Genomic DNA, 19,564 nt, shown 5'->3' with positions numbered 1-19,564 from the left:
GTTTGAAATATCAAATGTTTACACCTATACACCTAAAGTAAAGGATTCAGAAATTCAAGTTTGTCAACAAAAAATTTTAATCCAAAAGTCTTGAAAGCCAAAAAACGGACTTAAAAGGATGCTTATGCAAGGGCAGACATCATCCCTGTGTCAGGTCAAGCATAAACATTATATTTACTTATCTATTCATAAATACTTGATCATATAACGATTATTGATAAGAAACTGATATTAGTGATTAAACATGTTATATTTACTTATCTATTCATAAATACTTGATGATATAACGATTATTGATAAGAAACTGATATCAGTGAATAAACATGTTATATTTACTTATCTATTAATTAATACTTGATGATATAAGGATTATTGCTAAGTAACTGATATCAGTGTATAAACAAGTCTAGAAAACTGTGGTATTTTATCTTAAAAACAAGAACACTTGAAAATCATGTTTTTAAGGGAGGAAATTGGAGAAAACATCTTTTTAAATTTTGCAATTTTCTATCTATCTACCTTTTTATCTATCCGTCTCTGCAATTATAAATTTATCTATCTTTCTTTCTATCTATCTATCTATCTATTTATCTATACCTTTGTGTTGATAATCCCGCGGCTTCAAGTAATTATCCATAATTTTTGTTAAATCAAGGATTTGATTAATTCCTCTCGGATACCCTGCAGTCGGAATTCGTCGGAATCCATGGCGGGAGAAACTGTCAGAAAAAGTTACAAAATTTGAATTTGGTAAATTGGAACATATATCTAGATAAAACTGAAATATTCAAGGTATATAAATATAATAGCATTTTCCCAAGTACTCCTTAAAAATGGAAACCTTTTTGTGAAATTTTTATAGTTAGGACCAAAAAAAAGGTCCCCAACCTGGCGACACTTCAAAAAAAGCCCGATCTCAATTGTAGATGAACAATTTAACAGAGTTCAGTGTTGCAAGATAGGGGTGAGGGGAGGGTGGGAGGAATAGGGTTAAACATACTAAAGTGTAGATTTCACCATATATATATCTATGTTTACACAAGGTTTGATAAGAGAAGGATATCTCCGAGATAGGGATTTAAATCAGTTCGGTCTATCTCCAAGAGTGGGACTTCAATTAAGTTAAATAAATTAAACAAACATAAAAAATTAAGTTTAATATAGTTATTCTACTATTTATGTGTTTGACTAAATTGATACAAAAATGAAGGCTTTAATTCTACTCCTGGTGATGCAGGTAAAATTGAAAAAAAAGTATTAAGTGTTCAGTATTAAAGGGACTGTAAACTAAGTGTTCAGTGTTAAAGGAACTGTAAACTAAGTGTTCAGTGTTATAGGGACTGTAAACTAAGTGTTCAGTGTTATAGGGACTGTAAACTAAGTGTTCAGTGTTAAAGGGACTGTAAACTAAGTGTTCAGTGTTAAAGGGACTGTAAACTAAGTGTTCAGTGTTAAAGGAACTGTAAACTAAGTGTTCAGTGTTAAAAGGACTGTAAACTAAGTGTTCAGTGTTAAAGGGACTGTAAACTAAGTGTTCAGTGTTAAAGGGGCTGTAAGCTAAGTGTTCACAGAACAATTTATAGGATTTGTAAACTAAGTGTTGAGTGCTATAGGGACTTTAAACTAAGTGTTTACAGAACCATTTATAGGGACTGTAAACTAAGTGTTCAGTGTTATAGGGACTGTAAACTAAGTGTTCAGTGTTATAGGGACTGTAAACTAAGTGTTCAGTGTTAAAGGAACTGTAAACTAAGTGTAAAGTGTTAAAGGAACTGTAAACTAAGTGTTCAGTGTTAAAGGAACTATTTGCTATTAACTTTTAACAGGGGAAGAAAGTTCCAAATCGTGGTTCTGTTTCGAACCTGACAAATGTTCTATGAAATCAATAATCATCAAAAAATGACATTTTTTTATTTGTAGGAGTAAAGTATTTAAAATTTTGTTGTAAAAATGTAGCCTTAACTATTCTAAATCAAAGTATGCAAACAGTTTGTTACTTCTCGGCTTAAGTTATAAAATATAAAAAGGTAAAACAGAAACTTTGCCCATTTGGCCCATATCAAGGGTTGGAACTTTCTTCCCCTGAAATACACATATAATTTCTTCTTATTCCACAGTTTTATTGAGCTCACTGTAGTATGTATATCTAACTATCCGACCCGGACAATCTCAATCAAATTTAAATCTGTTGACTTCTAAAAATTCAAGAATATTTCAACAAAAAAAAAGTTTTTATTGATATATAATTTTTTTACTAAAATGTTCAGTATGCAAGCTGTGGACTCTATCCCAGGGATTCATCCAGTAGAGAGTCAAAAAGTCTAGATGGGATCTGGAGTTTTAAACTCTCGGATAAGGTAAAGTAGAGAATCAAAGAGTCTAAATGGGATCTGGAGTTTTAAACTCTCGAATAAGGTAAAGTAAAGAGTCAAAGAGTCTAGATGGGATCCGGAGTTTTTAACTCTCTGATAAGGTAAAGTAGAGAGTCAAATGTCGAAGAGTCTAGATGGGATCTAGTTTTAAACTCTCGGTTAGGTAAAAACTTTCTGAAAATCTTAACCATAGTTAACAGAGTTCAGTCGAGCTAAACCATAGATTACAGAGTTCAGACGAGCTAAACCATAGATTACAGAGTTCAGACAAGCTAATCCATAGATTACAGAGTTCAGACGAGCTAAACCATAGATTACAGAGTTCAGACAAGCTAAACCATAGTTAACAGAGTTCAGACGAGCTAAACCATAGATTACAGAGTTCAGACGAGCTAAACCATAGATTACAGAGTTCAGACAAGCTAAACCATAGATTACAGAGTTCAGACAAGCTAAACCATAGATTACAGAGTTCAGACGAGCTAAACCATAGATTACAGAGTTCAGACGAGCTAAACCATAGATTACAGAGTTCAGACGAGCTAAACCATAGATTACAGAGTTCAGACGAGCTAAACCATAGATTACAGAGTTCAGTAAACCATAGATTACAGAGTTCAGACGAGCTAAACCATAGATTACAGAGTTTAGATGAGATCAGAGTTTTAGATGTTGGATTTATTTAAACTGATAAATATTACTATTTCAGGGGATATTAGTCCCAAACCGGGTTTATGGTCCTAAATGTAGTTATGTTTAGATGGATCCAGATGTTGGGTTTAGAGAAGAATGGTACCAAGCTCCCCTGGACTTAAAGAATGATGTAATACATATGCCTGTACCCTCTAGCTACAATGATATCACAGTAGATCCCAATATAAGGCACAGAAAGAACAAAATAATGAAGTTTTAAATAGCGAGGATAAATCATTATTATAGGAGTTCCATTGCCAACCCTGTTGCACTGGAGACACATTTTTTTGACAATTTACTTGTTTAATAAAAAAACCTAATCGGTGACAACTATTTTTTTTAGATTCAACTTAGTAGCACTATACAATGCAATACAAAGGAGAGGTTTCAGATTATATGAATGAATGAATTATGATGAATCTTCTTGAAAAATAGGGTTTCCGATAAGAAATGCATCTCCGCGGCGGTACCCAGAGTTTTGGGAACGTTTGCTTTGGATGCTCATAATCCCAATCGCTTGATCTCGATATTCAATATTATCTTTCAATATCTTCATTTTAGTTATTCCTCCCCTAATCAAAGCTTCCTTCAACCCCTGACTGGGTACGATTACCATGCGGGATAAAGAATAAAGATTAAATTAATCTGCAGATTAACAAAACAAAAGTTTCCAGGTTTGATGATTTTACTCCAGCTTTATTTTTGCCCAAACCTTTAAATTTTCTGTGAAGAGATTATGTTGGCTGGGTTTGGTATGGAAGAAGGTTTTTTGTTCCTCAGTCCTGGAGGGAACAAAGTGTATTTGTCAGGTAATCCATTAAAGGTAGTGTTTGCGAATTTCAAAAAAGTAATTGAGGACAAACTGCAAGGGAGTGCTCTTAAAACATAAAATAGAGAGTATCATTATCAATTTATAACTGTGATATCAAAATTCAAAAAGAGATGAATCTAATTAAATGTGCATTTAAAAAAATTTAAATACATGCAGTGGGGAAGATATTATTAGTTACCCAGATCGCTTCACGTACGAGGATGCTAGAGCGTCGGAAAACCCGCCGGTTGGGGGGGTTCAACGCCATCGACCCTTAATATGAAAATTAACCTAAGTTTCACATACACAACTTTCTTCAGAACTATTTATTAAAGGATATAAAAGTAGAAAGGGCTATAGAATAAAAAAAAGATTTGACACATTATTTATCAATCTTAAATGAGTTTCCTGTGTAATAGTACAATGGGACCCATACAACTATATAATATGTGGTGCTGTTGGTATAAAGCAAATTGTTAAAATGGGTCTGTGTCCACAGCACACTTTTTTTGTTTCATGTTCTTTTGACTGTATTTAAAATCCTAAAGTGATTCTAGCAGTTGTCTAGCTATTCCACAGTTCTATGGGTCCCACTGCATAAAGCTTTTGAATTATCATATGCATATACGCTTCCTTCGTCTTTTGTCTTCTTAGATGTATACTCTATTCCAAGAGAAATATTTTAGGTTTGGATCTGTTCACTACACTGGAGCTGTGTACGTGAACGGGCGCCATGTTGGATCCCATAGTGGCGGCCATCTTCCTTTCTCATTTAATCTGTCAGCTGTTCTTAACTTTTCACAGGAACATATTTTCAAGCTTATGAACTCAATTGTTTATCTTTTTTCTATACTTGTAAGAGTCACACAAAAATATTAATACAACTTTTTTTTTAAAAAATAAGATTAATTGATAATTAATATACTAAAATAAGATAAACCAACTAAAAAATTTTAAATGTTAAAAAATAAAAAATCAATGAAAACATGAAAACAGGAAAACTGGATTACAGTTGCGGTTAATAATACTTTAACAAGGTTAGTATTTATCAAGAGGACAGTGACAGATCTTGAGGGTCTTCACTCATCCAAATCTCCCCAGCAGTCCTATGTATGTATGTAGTCAAATATGTTACAAATCCTGTCGCCCTTACTTTTACACAGTTCACACCTTGCATAAAAAGATATGATATCTAATTTTCTTTCTTAAATTCGATTTATACGCATATAGACACTTTCAAGGTCTTATTCTTGGTAAAAAGGTTAATTTTCAGTTGGTGAATGGTGACATAGTTTGTTTTACTGAAAAAAAGAAACAATTTTTTTTGACCAATTGAAAAAACGAAATGGGTCCTTCATGAACGAACAAAATAAAATGAAAAAAGTAGAAATTCTTGTGACATGTTTTTACAGTCGTGTAGTTTACAATGTTTATATGTTCTAGGTATACGGTTCCCCAGGGCAGTGTAGTTTACAATGTTTATATGTTCTAGGTATACGGTTCCCCAAGGGAGTGTAGTTTGGAAGAATGATGATGATAATTATTCACCTGGATATTCTACACTAGGCAAACCTTATTATTTATTTAGAAAAGGGAATATTTTATAAGAGAGTGATTGATTTAACTGTAAACCTTTGCAGTCAGATGGAGCTTTAATCTGAAAAAGGCTATTGGTCTAATATCCGCAGCTTATGGCTTTCAAAGGTTATTACAATTTACCAAGTTTTTCACCTCTTTCATTGGCCAGAGGCAGTGTCAGGAATGAATAAAGGAATTGAGTCTTTACCACAAACTCGGATTTTCCCATCCCTATATCTTGTTAACCTGAGGACAAAAACCTTTGATATTTCAAACTTAGGTTTTTTGATCTAAAAGAATTCATAGTTTGAAATATCTAAGGACTACGACATTGGGTTGAAAAGATATAGAGATTAAAAAATCAGAGTTTGTGGCAAAGACTCAATTCCTTTCCCCGATTTTTCATATGTCAGCTGAAAACTTATCCTCTTGATATTGAGTTCAGTCGTTGAAGCCAAGCATTGGCCCTCAGATCCAGCATGTTCTGCTTAACCTTTAGATTGTATTATTTCGCCAGTTTTTTTTAATTAGAAATTAAATTAATTTTGATTTGACTTTGAATCAGAGATTGGATTTGATTTCTTCAACTACGCTGGTATTCATCGGCCGGTCATTCTCTACACTCTACCCAGGTTCATATTATTATTTATTAAAGGGACTGTTGTTGTGTTTGAGAATTTAATGATGACTTGACAATCTCTGAAGATGATAATACAAAGGTTGAATTTGGTCTTCTGCCTTGAAAATAGTCTTAAACTATAAAGTATTTATATTGGCTACGAAAGAATATTCAGAGATCAGAACGCTTGATCTTGATATCCAATGTGGCCACTTTTAAATTTGAGGATCAATTATACTTGATCCCTTCGTTTTAGACTTCCCTAAAAGGTGTGGCCATTGACCACTTCAGTTTTCTCTGAAGTCATTTTTAAATTCTGCCATTAGGGTACCCCATGGTGAAATGATAAATTTGATCTACATACCCTGCCTTATCTTATGTAAAGATTGAAGTACCTCCATCATCCTCACGGTGTCAAACCTTATAGAAATCCAACGTATAGAAACCGCTACGTATAGCAACAGGGCGTATTTTCCGGGAAAACATTTTTTTATATTTTTGAGAAATTGAATTTTCAGTGTAAAGTAGAAATAATTTTCATAAAATCCTTTTATTTAAATGGTAAAACGGAATTTTATGAAATCATATTAGCATTATACTGGAGAACTTTTTTTTATACTTTTGAGAAATTTTTTCTTCTAAAAATAAAACTGTAGTTTGACACCCACACGTATCTGAATATCCCCTTCTAATCAGGGATCTTTATGTATCTGATATAACAACATCAACGCTAGTATCCAGTGACCACCTTCTCGCCACTCTAACTGTAGATGTGGAATTTACTCTGGCAGCTGGCAGCAAGCAACAAGATGGTGTTCAATGTGATATTAAATTACTTGGTAACTATTTTTTATTGTAATAATTAAAAAACTGCATGCCAATTGTGTCAAATATTTTAACCCCACCTCCCTTAGTAATTTCTAAAAAATTATTTTGGTAATTTTCCTGTCATAACCTTTAATGGCCGGGGAAAGACTGGTACCCTTTTTCATTTCTAAGAGAAAAAGAAATTGAATTTTTAAAAAATCTAATGAAAGCCTTCTCTTTTTTGTTGCACCCTAAACAGCAACTGTATGTCCTATGGCAGTGGCATTAAATATTTTATAATGAGAAGTCAATGCTTGGGTGTATGGAGATATGTTTTGTATTGATAAATCTGGACTCCTGCCAGATTTATCTATACCTATGAACTATGTTGTTTAGATAAATCTGGAGTAGAGGTTGGAGATCTGAACTCCTGTCAGGGAGATATTGAAATAAAGAACCCTGTTGTTTAGATAAATCTGGAGCAGAGGTTGGAGATCTGAACTCCTGTCAGGGGGATATTGAAATAAAGAACCCTGTTGTTTAGATAAATCTGGAGTAGAGGTTGGAGATCTGAACTCCTGTCAGGGAGATATTAAAATAAAGAACTCTGTTGCATAGATAAATCTGGAGTAGTGGTTGGAGATCTGCACTCCTGTCAGGGGGATATTGAAATAAAGAACTCTGTTTTTTAGATAAATCTAGAGTAGAGGTTGGAGAACTGCACTCCTGTCAGGGAGATATTAAAATAAAGAACTCTGTTGTTAAGATAAATCTGGAGTAGTGGTTGGAGAACTGAACACCTGTCAGGGAGATATTAAAATAAAGAACTATGTTGTATAGATAAATCTGGAGTAGAGGTTGGAGATCTGCACTCCTGTCAGGGAGATATTAAAATAAAGAACTCTGTTGCATAGATAAATCTGAAGTAGTGGTTGGAGATCTGCACTCCTGTCAGGGAGATATTAAAATAAAGAACTCTTTTGCATAGATAGATCTGGAGTAGTGGTTGGAGAACTGAACTCCTGTCAGGGGGATATTAAAATAAAGAACCCTGTTGCTTAGATAAATCTGGAGTAGTGGTTGGAGATCTGCACTCCTTTCAGGGGGATATTAAAATAAAGAACTCTGTTGTTAAGATAAATCTGGAGTAGTGGTTGGAGAACTGAACACCTGTCAGGGAGATATCAAAATAAAGAACTATGTTGTATAGATAAATCTGGAGTAGTGGTTGGAGATCTGCACTCATGTCAAGGAGATATTAAAATAAAGAACCCTGCTCTCTGGTGGCCGTATCTCATGTCAGAGACTCCAGGTAATAGATAAGAGGTACTAAGGAGATATTAAATGAAAAAAAAATCTCTTCCCTTTCATAATCCATTTATTTGTAGTTTTAATGCTCATCTATTTAGGATATATGCATCAACTGTTGGTGACTGTGTCTCATGTTAGATACGGTTCTGATGTTTATCAATTACCCATAGGGCTTAGGGAAATCATCTTATTAAACACTTACGGTGTGACCCATTAAAACTATGGAATATGAAGATACTACATTACAATTGCTGTGTTCCCTGTGTTCAATTGTTCATTGGCTATTTAGTTATACTTGTGTCTTAAAGTCGTCTTCCACTCCGTAATTTTGCGGGTCCTACAATATAAAGAAATAGTATTTTATATATTTTTAGATTTTATATATTAGGATGTAACTTCGTATTACTGAAACTAACAAAATTTAAAATTTACTTTTTGCATTCAACCCCCAAAACTACAGAAAAATAATTTTTTATTGCTTTTCATTTGGTAACCATAATAGTTTAACTTTTAAACCCAAAAATTGCTAATAAATAGTTAAAAATATTTAAATGCCTGAAAGCTAGCTTACAGTTCTCTTTCAGAATTTTTTTTTATTTCACCAAAAGAAATCTATTAAAAGTTCTTAAAAAAAACTTTTTTCCAATATTTTTTTTTCTTAGAAAGTAGGCTTTTTTACTGCACATTTCAAAATGTGATTTAACGATTTCCACAAATAATTAAGATAAATTTTAAGAGAGGTGAGCTGGGGGTCATCAGCATTTCAAATCAATCATGAGAACTTCTATTTCACAGGATTTGGTGAGTTAATCTTCAAATTTTTATTTATTAAAGGGACTACAGACGTATTTCCAATTGACCCTCCATGTTCATGGAGTTGTTTGAACCTTTGTCTCATCAAGGATTAAGGAGATATACTAGTTTTTTAAACTTAAAATTGATAAATCGTGGGTTCTCAGAGACAATGACGGAAATTTTCAGAATGTGTTACTCAAATAAAGGTTTGAAGGGTAAATATACCAAAAGTAAATAGCATTTTAAAAATGGAAGCTCACTTGAAATTACTTCCTAATACCAAGGAAAGGGAGCTGCAGTTTAAAAAAGTTTTGTGTTTGTTTTTATTTAAAATTTGAAATGAAAAATTAACCTTATTTTTGTCTCCTTAAGGAAAGACATCAGAAAAAAGTTGTATTTTATTGAAAAGGGAATTGAGTTTTTGCCACAAACTCAAATCTTCAAATCTTCAAATCTTTGCAACCTGATGGTGCAAACCTTTGATATTTCAAACTTAGGTTATTTTATCTATAAGTTTGAAATATTTAAGGTCTACGACATTGGGTTACAAAGATATAGAGATTAGAAAATCAGAGTTTGTGGCAAAAACTCAATTCCTTTTTCTTTTTTTATCACCTTAAAAAATGTAATGATTCCCATCAAATTAGTGAACATAAAGGGTTACTCGCAAAAACAAAGCTTTTAATGACTTCCTAAAATTGAACTATAACGATCTAAGGGATGGGTGCTGTTTTTCAAAGATTTACTTAATGTCTGTTAAAGATAGAAACAAGCTAACAGATGCACGGAACTTGGCACTCTCGTCTCTGAAGTATCTTTCTTTGTGGGTAACCCTGTATTTAACTTGAATTGAATTAGTTTAATTAAAGAAGTATTTATGGGTAACCCTGTATTTAATTACTTGAATTGAATTAGTTTAATTAAAAAAGTATTTGTCTAGGAAGACATGAAGATTCAAACATTAGAGGGAAGGGGCTTGATCTGCCCTTAGTTCTCAGGAAATTATTTAAAATTATCTTTTTTTTTTGCTTTAATCGCATATTTTTTCAACAATTAACCTAGGATGGAAACTTTTGAATGAACTGAATAGTTTTCAGCTGAATCACGAATAAGTATAATATAAAGTTTTGATCTCTAATAATATTATATTAGTATAAAAGACTTTATATATATCTAATACCTTAAAAAAAGCATGAAATTATAGGAAATGAGACAAAGTTACATTTACTGGGTCACTGACTTTTAACCGATCTAAAAATTAAATTTAAATGATCTAAAAATTACCGTAAATATGAGAATAAACGCCGCACTGATGCAGAATACAGTGAGAACCAGAAAACAATGGAATGGGAAGACGACATTAAAGCAATACTGATGTGCATTTAATGTTGTTATAAAGCAAATATTTGTACTAGACAAAATTATTGAATCAATAATTTAGTGTAATGGTTCTGTTTACACTGCACAATTACTGTTTCTCATGTTCATTGGACTTTTTAGAGTTATGAATTTTCACTAAAAGTCTTCTTCCTATTCCAAAGTTTTCTTCAGCTAAATCTCTTACTAACTCAATCAAATTTACCAAAAACTTTTGATAAAAATGGTTAGTTTTTGCTATAATTTCAAAAATTGATTTGTTAGAGATTACAATTTGATAAAATGGATTGGAGCCAACTCCTACAGGTATAAATAGTGAATCCACCTCCTACAGGTATAGATAGTGAATCCACCTCCTACAGGTATAGATAGTGAATCCAACTCCTACATGTATAGTAGTGAATCCAACTCCTACAGGTATAGATAGTGAATCCAACTCCTACAGGTATAGTAGTGAATCCAACTCCTACAGGTATATTAGTGAATCCAACTCCTACAGGTATAGATAGTGAATCCAACTCCTACAGGTATAGTAGTGAATCCAACTCCTACAGGTATAGATAGTAAATCGTATTTTTGTCTTTTTTATTTTAAAAAACTTCCACGATTTTCAAACCGTTTTCTGTTAGAATTTGCTTTTATTAATGTTTGCAGTATTTGTATACTAAAAAACTAAAAAACTTTAAAAAATGGAAAAACAATCCAAGAAGGTTCGAACGTACGTTCGTTTTTTGGTTCTTTTTTTGCATATTTTATTTTTTGTCAGCGTCAAAATTATGCCTAGCGTGAGAAAAGCAAATTTTTATAATAAACAATTTTGAAGACATTTACTTTTATTACACTGGAACAAATTTTGATCTTTAAAGAAAATATAAGTAAAAAACTAATGAACTTAAAGGGACTGTACGCGTAATTTCAAGAGACACTCCATACAAAAAATTTAAATAAACAGTTTATAAAAACAATAAGATATGATATAAATACTTTATCAGAAAAAGCTTTCAAGGCACGTGGATTTAACGGTTTCTGTCAATATTTCAGGAAGATGCGACTTTCAATCACAATTTTACCCCTTATACAGAAATTTTTAGCCTTTTTTCACAAATACTTTTTTGTTAGCATATACGTTTTAAATGAAAAAGTATAAAATAAATAAATCCGTAAGCTTAAAGACAATTGAATTATAGACAAAAAAACGTTTAATTATAAATAAAAGTAACCGAATGCCTCTCACTGTGAAGGGTACCGTTGTAAATCGGACTTTGCCATCTTTGCATGGAAGGTCACTTGAAATTATGCTTACATTGACTACCAGTACCATACTCTACCTATAGGACCTCCCACTATCCCTACGCAGATGAGATTATGGATTTAGCAGATGAAAACGGGATTGTTATTATTGACGAATGTCCTGCGGTGGCGCTGGATCATTTTGAGGTAACTTCTATTTGATTCAAACTCCTGTTCCTTTAAAGTACTGTACCGACTCATAGGAAGTTTGAGCAATTTGTACAGTATATATGTACAGACCATAGACGGCAAATCAAGACGGTACATCACTAAATAAATCTTCTCTTTATAAGGAGATTAATGTGAAAAGAAACAAATTACTTGCCACAAATTATAACTTTCTAGTCCCTATATCTTTGCCACCTGATGTCGTATATCTTTGCCACCTGATGTCGTATATATTTGACATATCACACATAATATTGATATGAATATGAATATTAATTTAAATAGTTTAAGTTTAAAATATTAAATAGTTTACACCATCCAGTTGTAAAAAGATTATACAATTTGAGTTTGTGTGAAGTGTGAAGTGCAGTTCCTGTTCTATCTAAAAAAAGGAAAAATATCACTTCCACATCCATAATCTTGTATTTGCATGATAGCTTCTCCTGACATAGTCTCAAAGCAGCAGAATAATTTTGCGTCTTCGTTCCAAAGTCAGTGGAGGCTTATGGAGGGGACGTCCCCCCTCCTGGAAAATTTGGGGGATGTCCCTCTCGCTGGAAAATTGGGGGGACGTCCCCCCCTGTTAAAATTAAGAGCGCAAGAAGAGAGAGCAGGCAACTTCTAGTCCTTTAATTTTGAATTTAAAAAAAAGATTTTTAAAAATTCCACCTCCTTGCTCATGGTTTTCACATAAAATTGAACAAATTGTCTGTAAAGAATTCCAGGGAGGGGGAATATAATGAGCCGCCCCTGCCTGAAGTCCTTATAAAGGTTAGTTATTCTTAACATAATCTTAGTTCCCTGCAGGCAGGTCAACTGTGTTCGGTCCCCCCCTCCCTCTGAGTCTCGGTTCTGTTTTCCACGAGACTTAGTCTAGTCTATAAGGGCTAGTTGGTTGGAGCAAAACTGATGCCGTTTCCACGCTTGGTTTGAGTCACAAGTGTTCCTTTGTTTTATGTGTGGATTTATACATTAAATTTTCCATGTACAGGGCACTCTCTGCTAAACCCCACCTTTTCTTCGGTCAATGTACTGCAGATCACTGCAGTACGAATCACAGGCTTAGTTAGGGTGAGGAGCAGGGGCGTACGAGGGATATCTTATTTTCCCAAGGATGAACTGCTGGTGAACCATCTAAAGTCTCTGAAGGAACTAGTGGATCGGGATAAGAACCGACCCAGTGTTGTCATGTGGTCAGTAGGAAATGAACCAAAATCTTACAGGTAGAGAAATACGGGTAGAGAAATACAGGTAGAGAAATACAGGTAGAGAAATACAGATAGAGAAATACAGGTAGAGAAATACAGGTAGCGAAATACAGGTAGAGAAATACAGGTAGAGAAATACAGGTAGAGAAATACAGACAGAGAAATACAGGTAGAGAAGTAAAGGTTAAGAAATGCAGCTAGAGAAAAAAAGAATTTTAAAGATGGAAATTGGAAACGAATCGCACACATTTTTGTTCCATCTTTCGATATTGATGGCATCGTTCATGGGTTTTCCGTTCTTTCCCGTTAAAGAACGGTTGTTCCCCGAGTATGACTTACAGAACACTCTAGCTAACACTGATCGGTTACTCATGGGCTAGATATATCGCTATTCTCTTCTGATTGCCCAACAGATTAAAAACTTTGTAGGTGCTGAAAATGCAAATCTTTATTTCGAAATATACCATAATAGAATCTGAAACTGCTTTGAAGCGTGAGACAGCAAGGTCAAACAGATATAAAAGTAATCACTCCCATCTAAGAAATTCAGGGACTATGATAGCTCTACTAAATTTATGGGAATCACTGTACGACAGTTGAGATGTAGAAAAAAATAATCTTAAAGGGACCGTTCACTTATTTGGGTAATTACGGGGTAAACTAAATAGCTTATTAGCAATTGATTAGTATTGGTCTTACTTTTCAAAGACAACTGTGGCCGGAGAAAAAATGGATTTTTCGTTTAGAAATCGAGCGCAAAGGGAACGGTCCTTTTGTCTGAAACGAAGTGAGCGGTCCCTTTAAAAATGTTGTGTAACTTTAATTTTAGTTTTTAATTGTTCTTTTTTTAAATTTAGAAACGATTCTGGAATATATTTTGAGAAAGTTTACAACTTTACCAGGCAAGTATACTTTAGAATTACAGGAATCAGATTTTATGAATAGCTTGAAGTAGTTGAACCGCGTAGACTAAGTTGATCCACTTCTCTTGTGCACTGGGTAATGGTAAGTAGAATTAATTCAGCTCAGTTCATGCAGCTCAACTATGTTTAGCTATTCTTTAAAACTGGTTCTTAGTTTTTTATTCATCTAATTGAGGTTTAAATGTGGGGTTTTCATTTTTTTGTTGCATTTAAAACGATTAGATTTATTTTTTTGTCGGGTCTTTTTAAGGTTTGTTTCTTTTTTTTCAAAACGTTTAATCAATTATTCTATTTTTGAAATGCCCTTTCATAAAATGTATTATCTGTGAAATGTTTAATCTACGAAATGTTTTACCATGAAATGGTTAATCTATGAAATGCTTTATCTACTAAATGTATTATCAATGAAATGTTTTACCATGAAATGGTTAATCTATGAAATAATTTATCTATGAAATGTTTTATCTACTAAATTTATTATCTATGAAATGGTTTATCTACGAAATGTTTTACCATGAAATGGTTAATCTATGAAATATTTTATCTATGAAATGTTCTATCTACTAAATGCATTATCTATGAACTATTTAATCTACGAAATGTATTACCATGAAAGGGTTAATCTATGAAATATTTTGTCTATGAAATGTTTGAATTGTTAAGTGCTTTATCTATGAAATTGTCTAACTTTGAAATGTTATATCTATGAAATGTTTATCTATGTTTTATCTGTGTTTTCACGTCCGAAAAAAAATGAAATGTCTTGCAAGGATTTCTGATTTAAAAGGCAGTTTAGTTTACATGTTATTTCTTCAGATCTTTGGACGGAACTCGAGCAATTACACTGGTGATCAATGCTGATTATAAAACAGAGCAGGCTAGCCAACATTTTGATGTTATTGCAATAAATAGGTAAAATTAGTTAAATACAGGGATTAACAGAACCGGATTGAAAGTCCTCTTTGTTATGTCTTTTAATAGAAACGTAACTGACTATCTAATTTGTTACTGTTATAATTGTGAAAACGTACATGAAGGTTAACACTTTTTGATGAGATCGTGCTAATCTTCAACGCTTGATCTTGATATCCGCTGTGAGGCTGTGGCTAATCTTCTACTCTTGATCTTGATATCCGCTGTGGCAACAATGTGATGTGTGATTGATCCCTGCACACGATATGATCACCAAGAGATATTCAATAGGAATTAAATAAATTCGTATGTCTTCTGCACAATTAATGAAGATCAATGCTTAATCCTGAGATTGACAACACAAAAGTTCTAGGCTCTCAACATTTTCTCGGATATATCAAGATCATTATATGTAATTGAGAACTAAGTACTCTTTATTTTGAAATCCAAAGATTCGACAAAGACTACTTTTTATTCTAATTTATATTGGTTTTGATTTATATTTATAACAAATAATAAAAATAAAATATGAAAATAAAATATTCCCAATTTGTCAAAAAATAACAAATAATAATAAAAATAAAGAAACAAGGCTTTGAATCAAAATATTAAAGAAGAAAGACTCCCTCAGAATTTTGAGATGCAGAAAAATGCTTCAAAAACCCCAATCACCCTTTTTTTGGTACCCCATGTACATATTCAATTTCACTATTATTCCCGATCCGTTCTGGATTTAAGAATGTCGAAACTCTAAANCAATTATCATACAGGGAAATTTTCATCTTTCTAAACATCCCAACGAAAGATTTGACAGGTTCTTTCAACAATTTTTTAACTGAAAATATCTTTGATAAGAGAAAAATAGGATTTGAAGGGGAAGAGTTTCGAGTTTTAATTTTTGAATTTTAAGTTTATACATTCTTTTATTTTAGATATTTTGGTTGGTACAGTGATACTGGGCATCTGGAAGTAATATATAAACATATGCTTAATGATCTCAAACATTGGAGAGAATCTAGAGGTTAAAAATGTTTAAGAATATTTTTTTTTTATGAAATCTTTTTTTTTGACACGACAAAGAGTTCAAGTCCTAGAAAATGTTTAAAAAAAAACTACTTTTTACGACAATTTAAAAAAGAAATGAAGTGAAAATTTGCTTAGAAAGTCACAAAAAAGTGATTACTCCAACTTTTTGTCATGATTGTAAAATATTCGCCGTAAAAAAAAAAATAGATATTTGCCTCAATTTGTTTAAATTGTAGGTAAACCCGTAATGGTCACAGAATACGGAGCCGACACTGTCCCAGGTTTTGTAAATTATTTCATTTTTGAAAACTATATATTTTAAACAAAAAATGTTAAATCCACACACATAAATAAATAAATATATAAATATAGAAATACATAAAGTTGTAATCTCTGTTATGATGTCTTTTTGTTTATCCGCTCATAACTCAGGAACCCCTGGACCGATTTGCCTCAAATTTGTATTGGGGAAGTCGGGAGAACCACGGGCATGTTTTTAGTTTGGTTTTAAGATTTTAAATTGAGTGGGTCGACTTTTATCGCGAAAAGTTAGTTTCCCGGTAAAAAAAGTTTAAGTGCGTGTAAACGGCGGGAGTAACTATGAGTACCCTGTGCCACGCTGGGTTCTCAAGCTCAAATAGATTATCAAGTACAATAGGTGGCAACAGAGAAATGGATCAATTATATACATACACAACGTCCCAAGTGTCAAATATAACAAGGAAAACGAAATTGTCTCACAATAGTTGACATGTTTTCCAAGATTAAATAAAAAAGTGTAAAAACAGAAACTAAAGAACAGACGAAACTGCACTTATTTTACTATAAGAAAAGCACTTTATTCTAAAATTATCACTATTATTGATTATTTTGTCGGACACAATATCTGAGATGACACTTTTGACGTCAGAATATAGCTGTACTGAGAGTGTACAAATTCTACGTTGCCATCTATTGTACAAGAATCTATTTGCTCAAGNACTGAGTTGACACTTTTGACGTCAGAATACTTAACTGTACTGAGAGTGTACAAATTCTACGTTGCCATCTATTGTACTAGAATCTATTTGCTCAAGCTAGTAAAGTAAAGTTGCCTGTTTGGGTGTCCGATATCATAACTCATGAACCTCTGGGCCAAATTACCTTAAATTTGTATTGGGGAACTCGGGAGAACTACGGGAATGTGCTAAGATTCTAGTTTGAATAGTTTGACTTTTATAAGGATAACTTTGTTTCCAGACAAAGATGGGTTCCCAAGCTAGTTTAATAAAAAATGGATGTTTTCATATTTTAAATTGTAATTCCCTAACTTTTGAATACATCATACAGCTAAACCAATCTTGCGGCTCAAGGATTTGGACTGTTTTTTGGGGGAGGCAATTAATCTTTGCAGAACAGTTTCAAAGTGGGATGTGGATGTAATCTAAACTGACTCCATAAATAAATTGGCCCGATTCATAACGGCAATCTTAAAAGCTTTGTGTGATTAGAAATGCATAATTTTGATTATTTTAAACCGTGATTTCTCAATAAAGTGACTTTTGAATTTCTTTACTTCAGAAACAATAGAGGAAATTATCAGAATTGATTAGGTTTTAAAGTTTAAATTAAAGTTTAAAAACGCCAGTATCTTCCACATTATTGATAAAATTGAAGGGTACCGTTGTGAATCGGACATTCCCCTCTCTAAATGGACTTTAAATTACAACGATGGTCCATTTAATCAGCTATTTTGCTGTAGGAATCCACACCCTACCTGCAGTTGTGTTTTCAGAAGAATATCAAATTCAACTGATGAAAGAAAATTTTAAGGTAAAAAAACAGAATTCTAAATTAATATCTTCCTCTGTGGTCTTGGAGCGGGGGAAGGAAGGCGGCCATGAGCCTCAACCGTTTTCTCTGTCATGCCACATGTTAGCTTTTTGTTTTCTGGCAGCCATGAGCCACAGCCGTTCAGTCTTCCATGCCACAACATATTCTATTGAAACTGGAGCCCATGAGTTATCAAATTAATGTCTAAACTAACTAACACTTATCTATCTATGAAATAAAACAAGACATTTATATTTATGTTCCCTCTGGCCGGCCAAACGGCTCGAACGAATGGGCTAAATTTTTTCGTGGACACTCGTGGGTAGTCTGAACAGGCAACGCCGGGCCCTTCAATGTAAAGGATAACATTTAATATATGAGCGAAGAGCTTTGATAAATAGATGTATACTATTTACATTTTGTTAAAGGCATTCGATGAAGCAAAAGCTGAAGGGTGGTTCATTGGAGAAATGATTTGGAACTTTGCAGGTTTGAAATTTAATAATAATGCGGTGTTAAAATAAGTTTTAAGCATTTGCAATACGATTATTTGCAATGGAGGTAGCTGATGACAGAGCTCCAGTTCTGAACTAATTTAGTTTTTTTTTATTATCTATGATTGATTTTCGCTCTAATAGGACAAAAAAAACATTGTATTATGTTTATCGCAAATTCTATGCACATTTTAAATTGGGGTAATCCTCTTTATCAATGCAATTGTTTGTAATTGATGCAATAGCCTCAGTTTTCAATTTGCAAAATTATTTAATTAATGAATACTGTCATTATGNTTCACCCTAATGTAAGCGTAATTTCAAGTAAACCTCCATGCACAGATGGCAATGCCCGATTTACAACGGTACCCTTGAAAGCTTTGTCTGATCAAGTATGAATTAGATATATCATTTCCATATTCAATTGTTTTCTCTATATAAGTGACTTGAGCATTTCTGCTGCAGAAACAATGGAGAAATTCAGAAATTAAACCTTGTCAATCTAGAAACGCGATGTTCCAGATTATTGATAATCTAGGTTTAAAGGGTACCGTTGGGTACGTACATGTCCCCATTTTTGTTTGTTTTTAAATCACTAGTCTCTTAAAATTACAACTACAGTCCTTTTAAGCCCTAAAATAGAACATTTTATGGTGCTTTAGCAACTATCAACACAAAGGAAGTGAGTCTTTACCACAAACTCTGCTTTCTAAACCCTATATCTTTGGATTCCAATGTCGTAGACCTTAGATATTTTAAACTATGAATTCTGTTAGATCAAATGATATAAGTTTGAAATATCAAAGATTTACGACTTTGGGTTCCAAAGATATAGGGATTATAAATTCAGAGTTTGTGGAAAAGACTCAATTCCTTTAATTCATCTTGCTTAAATGCAGAAAGTGCGAAAATAGGATTTTCATTCGCAATTTATGCAAATTGTGATCTGTATAGCTGGATTTGGATAACTTATTTGGAAAAATTCAAAACATCAATCTTGTTACATGCCACACAACAAATATGTTTCAACTCAGCTTCTGTTATAAATTTATAACAGAGACTGAGTTGAGACATATCTTCAGATATAACACAAGAAAATAGAAACTATTGCGCTTAATTAATATTATTGTAGAGTAACAGTAAATATTATTGCTTGTAGAGCAACAGTAAATATCATTGCTTGTAGAGCAACAGTAAATATTATTGTAGAGTAACAGTAAATATTATTGCTTGTAGAGCAACAGTAAATATTATTACTTGTAGAGCAACAGTAAATATTATTGCTTGTAGAGCAACAGTAAATATTATTGCTTGTAGAGCAACAGTAAATATTATTGCTTGTAGAGCAACAGTAAATATTATTGCTTG

The 19,564-nt window shown here is 32.8% G+C and overlaps 1 protein-coding gene across 1 annotated transcript; it reads left to right on the top strand.

Moving 5' to 3' along the window:
• Nucleotides 1-1,053: 1,053 nt before the first annotated feature.
• On the top strand, nucleotides 1,054-18,191 carry LOC111703773 (beta-glucuronidase; the record flags this gene model as incomplete). The annotated part of the gene is given in 22 exon segments (XM_023475821.1): nucleotides 1,054-1,237; nucleotides 2,268-2,357; nucleotides 3,133-3,254; nucleotides 3,797-3,874; nucleotides 4,563-4,680; nucleotides 4,873-4,913; nucleotides 5,369-5,442; nucleotides 6,020-6,086; nucleotides 6,770-6,912; nucleotides 8,091-8,192; nucleotides 8,290-8,368; nucleotides 8,928-8,992; nucleotides 9,927-9,984; nucleotides 10,628-10,669; nucleotides 11,698-11,800; nucleotides 12,935-13,044; nucleotides 13,887-13,931; nucleotides 14,769-14,864; nucleotides 15,797-15,885; nucleotides 16,127-16,171; nucleotides 17,632-17,702; nucleotides 18,131-18,191. Coding segments are annotated over 22 exon segments (1,732 nt in total), but the record flags the coding sequence as incomplete, so codon positions are not given.
• Nucleotides 18,192-19,564: the final 1,373 nt, after the last annotated feature.

This window comes from Eurytemora carolleeae, unplaced genomic scaffold (genome assembly GCF_000591075.1).
Source record: "Eurytemora carolleeae unplaced genomic scaffold, Eaff_2.0 scaffold553, whole genome shotgun sequence".
NCBI lineage: Eukaryota > Metazoa > Arthropoda > Copepoda > Calanoida > Temoridae > Eurytemora > Eurytemora carolleeae.
The sequence above is the reverse complement of the archived record's forward strand: the minus strand, read 5'-3'. Positions and strand labels throughout refer to the sequence as shown.